Source organism: Otolemur garnettii, unplaced genomic scaffold, assembly GCF_000181295.1.
Source record: "Otolemur garnettii isolate 467f Iridium unplaced genomic scaffold, OtoGar3 scaffold00030, whole genome shotgun sequence".
Taxonomy (NCBI): domain Eukaryota; kingdom Metazoa; phylum Chordata; class Mammalia; order Primates; family Galagidae; genus Otolemur; species Otolemur garnettii.
In genome coordinates, this window is record NW_003852425.1 from 10,728,773 (window position 1) to 10,730,032 (window position 1,260).

At 71.0% G+C, this 1,260-nt stretch overlaps 1 protein-coding gene across 1 annotated transcript in view; it reads left to right on the forward strand.

The window, feature by feature from the left end:
* The first annotated feature begins 1,031 nt into the window (after positions 1-1,031).
* FBXL17 (F-box and leucine rich repeat protein 17) overlaps positions 1,032-1,260 on the forward strand; it is a 486,505-nt gene continuing 486,276 nt past the window's right edge. The window contains exon 1 of the mRNA XM_012804603.2: positions 1,032-1,254. Coding sequence (XP_012660057.1) covers positions 1,032-1,254 — 223 coding nt within the window. The remainder of the gene's footprint in view (positions 1,255-1,260) is intronic.

The following is a 1,260-nucleotide window of genomic DNA, read 5'->3' on the forward strand; positions in this document are numbered from 1 at the left end:
GCTATGTACAGGTAATTCGATATATGCTTTCATTTTCAAATAAAGTTGTGGAAAGGCAGTAATATGCAACAAGTACGAAAATAAGTGAGTGACAGAATGGGTCCCCTGAGCCATCCAACCCCTCCTCGCACGACTGGGTAGGCATCACCCGGGCCGCGCACCTGTCACTCCACCCGAGGGGTTGGGAACCAATTCAGCGCTTCGGGCTGAACCCGCTTTGCAGCCCCGAAGTGGCCTCGGTTTCCGAGCCTGGTGTGGGGATGTGGATGGAAGGTGAGGGGAACAGGCGAGCGGCTCCCGGCCAATGGCAGCTCTTGAACTTACACCTCAAGACGTCAGCGCGGCTGTGTAAACGGATGTCACACAGCTGGCTCGGAAGTGTCTCCTCCCGCCTCAGAAAAGAGGCGTGCGCCCAGCTGCCTCGGAGAAACCTCGGGCGACAGCAGGGAGGGGCGAGCGCCGCACCCCGCGAGCCCCGCGCCCTCGCCGGCCGGCTTCCTCTCGCAGCCCCACTCTGGCAGCGGTCCCGGGTGAGCAGCCGGGCGCCGGCGTCTCCGCCCCGAGCGCGCCGCCGCCGCCGGCTCCGCCCCCTCCCGGCACGGGCCGCGCGCTCCTGCGGCTTCGAGCTGTGTCGCGGGCGCGCGCGCCGCTGGCGGATCCGCAGTTAAAATGGTCCGAGCCGGACCCGGCCTTGCCCCCGCCGCCGCGCAGACTGACTGAGCCGGCCGGCCGAGCCCGGACTGGTCGCCTGGCCGGCAGGCTCGCTCGCTCCCTCCCTCGCGTCCCCCAAGCTCGCGCCCATCGTTCTCCCGGCTTCCCTGGGCAAAGCATGTAGCCCCCGTCGGGCACCCCGGCGGCCCGCAGCTGACGCCCACCCCCCGGCGTCGCGTGTGTGCCCGTGTGTGCGCAGGGCGGGCGACCCCGCCGCGGGCCCGAGGCCGAGCCAGCCAGCGGCCTGCCCCGCTGCCGGGAGCCCGCCTCTCTGGGCCTCCCCCCCTCCCGTCCCGGTCCCCCGCCTTGGGGCCTTCTATATGGGCCACCTTCTCTCGAAGGAGCCGCGTAACCGCCCGAGCCAGAAGAGGCCTCGCTGTTGCAGCTGGTGCCGCCGCCGGCGCCCTCTCCTCAGGCTGCCCCGCCGGACCCCGGCCAAGGCGCCCCCGCAGCCGGCGGCGCCCCGGAGCCGGGACTGCTTCTTCCGCGGGCCCTGCATGCTCTGCTTCATCGTGCACAGCCCCGGCGCGCCCGCCCCCGCCGGCCCAG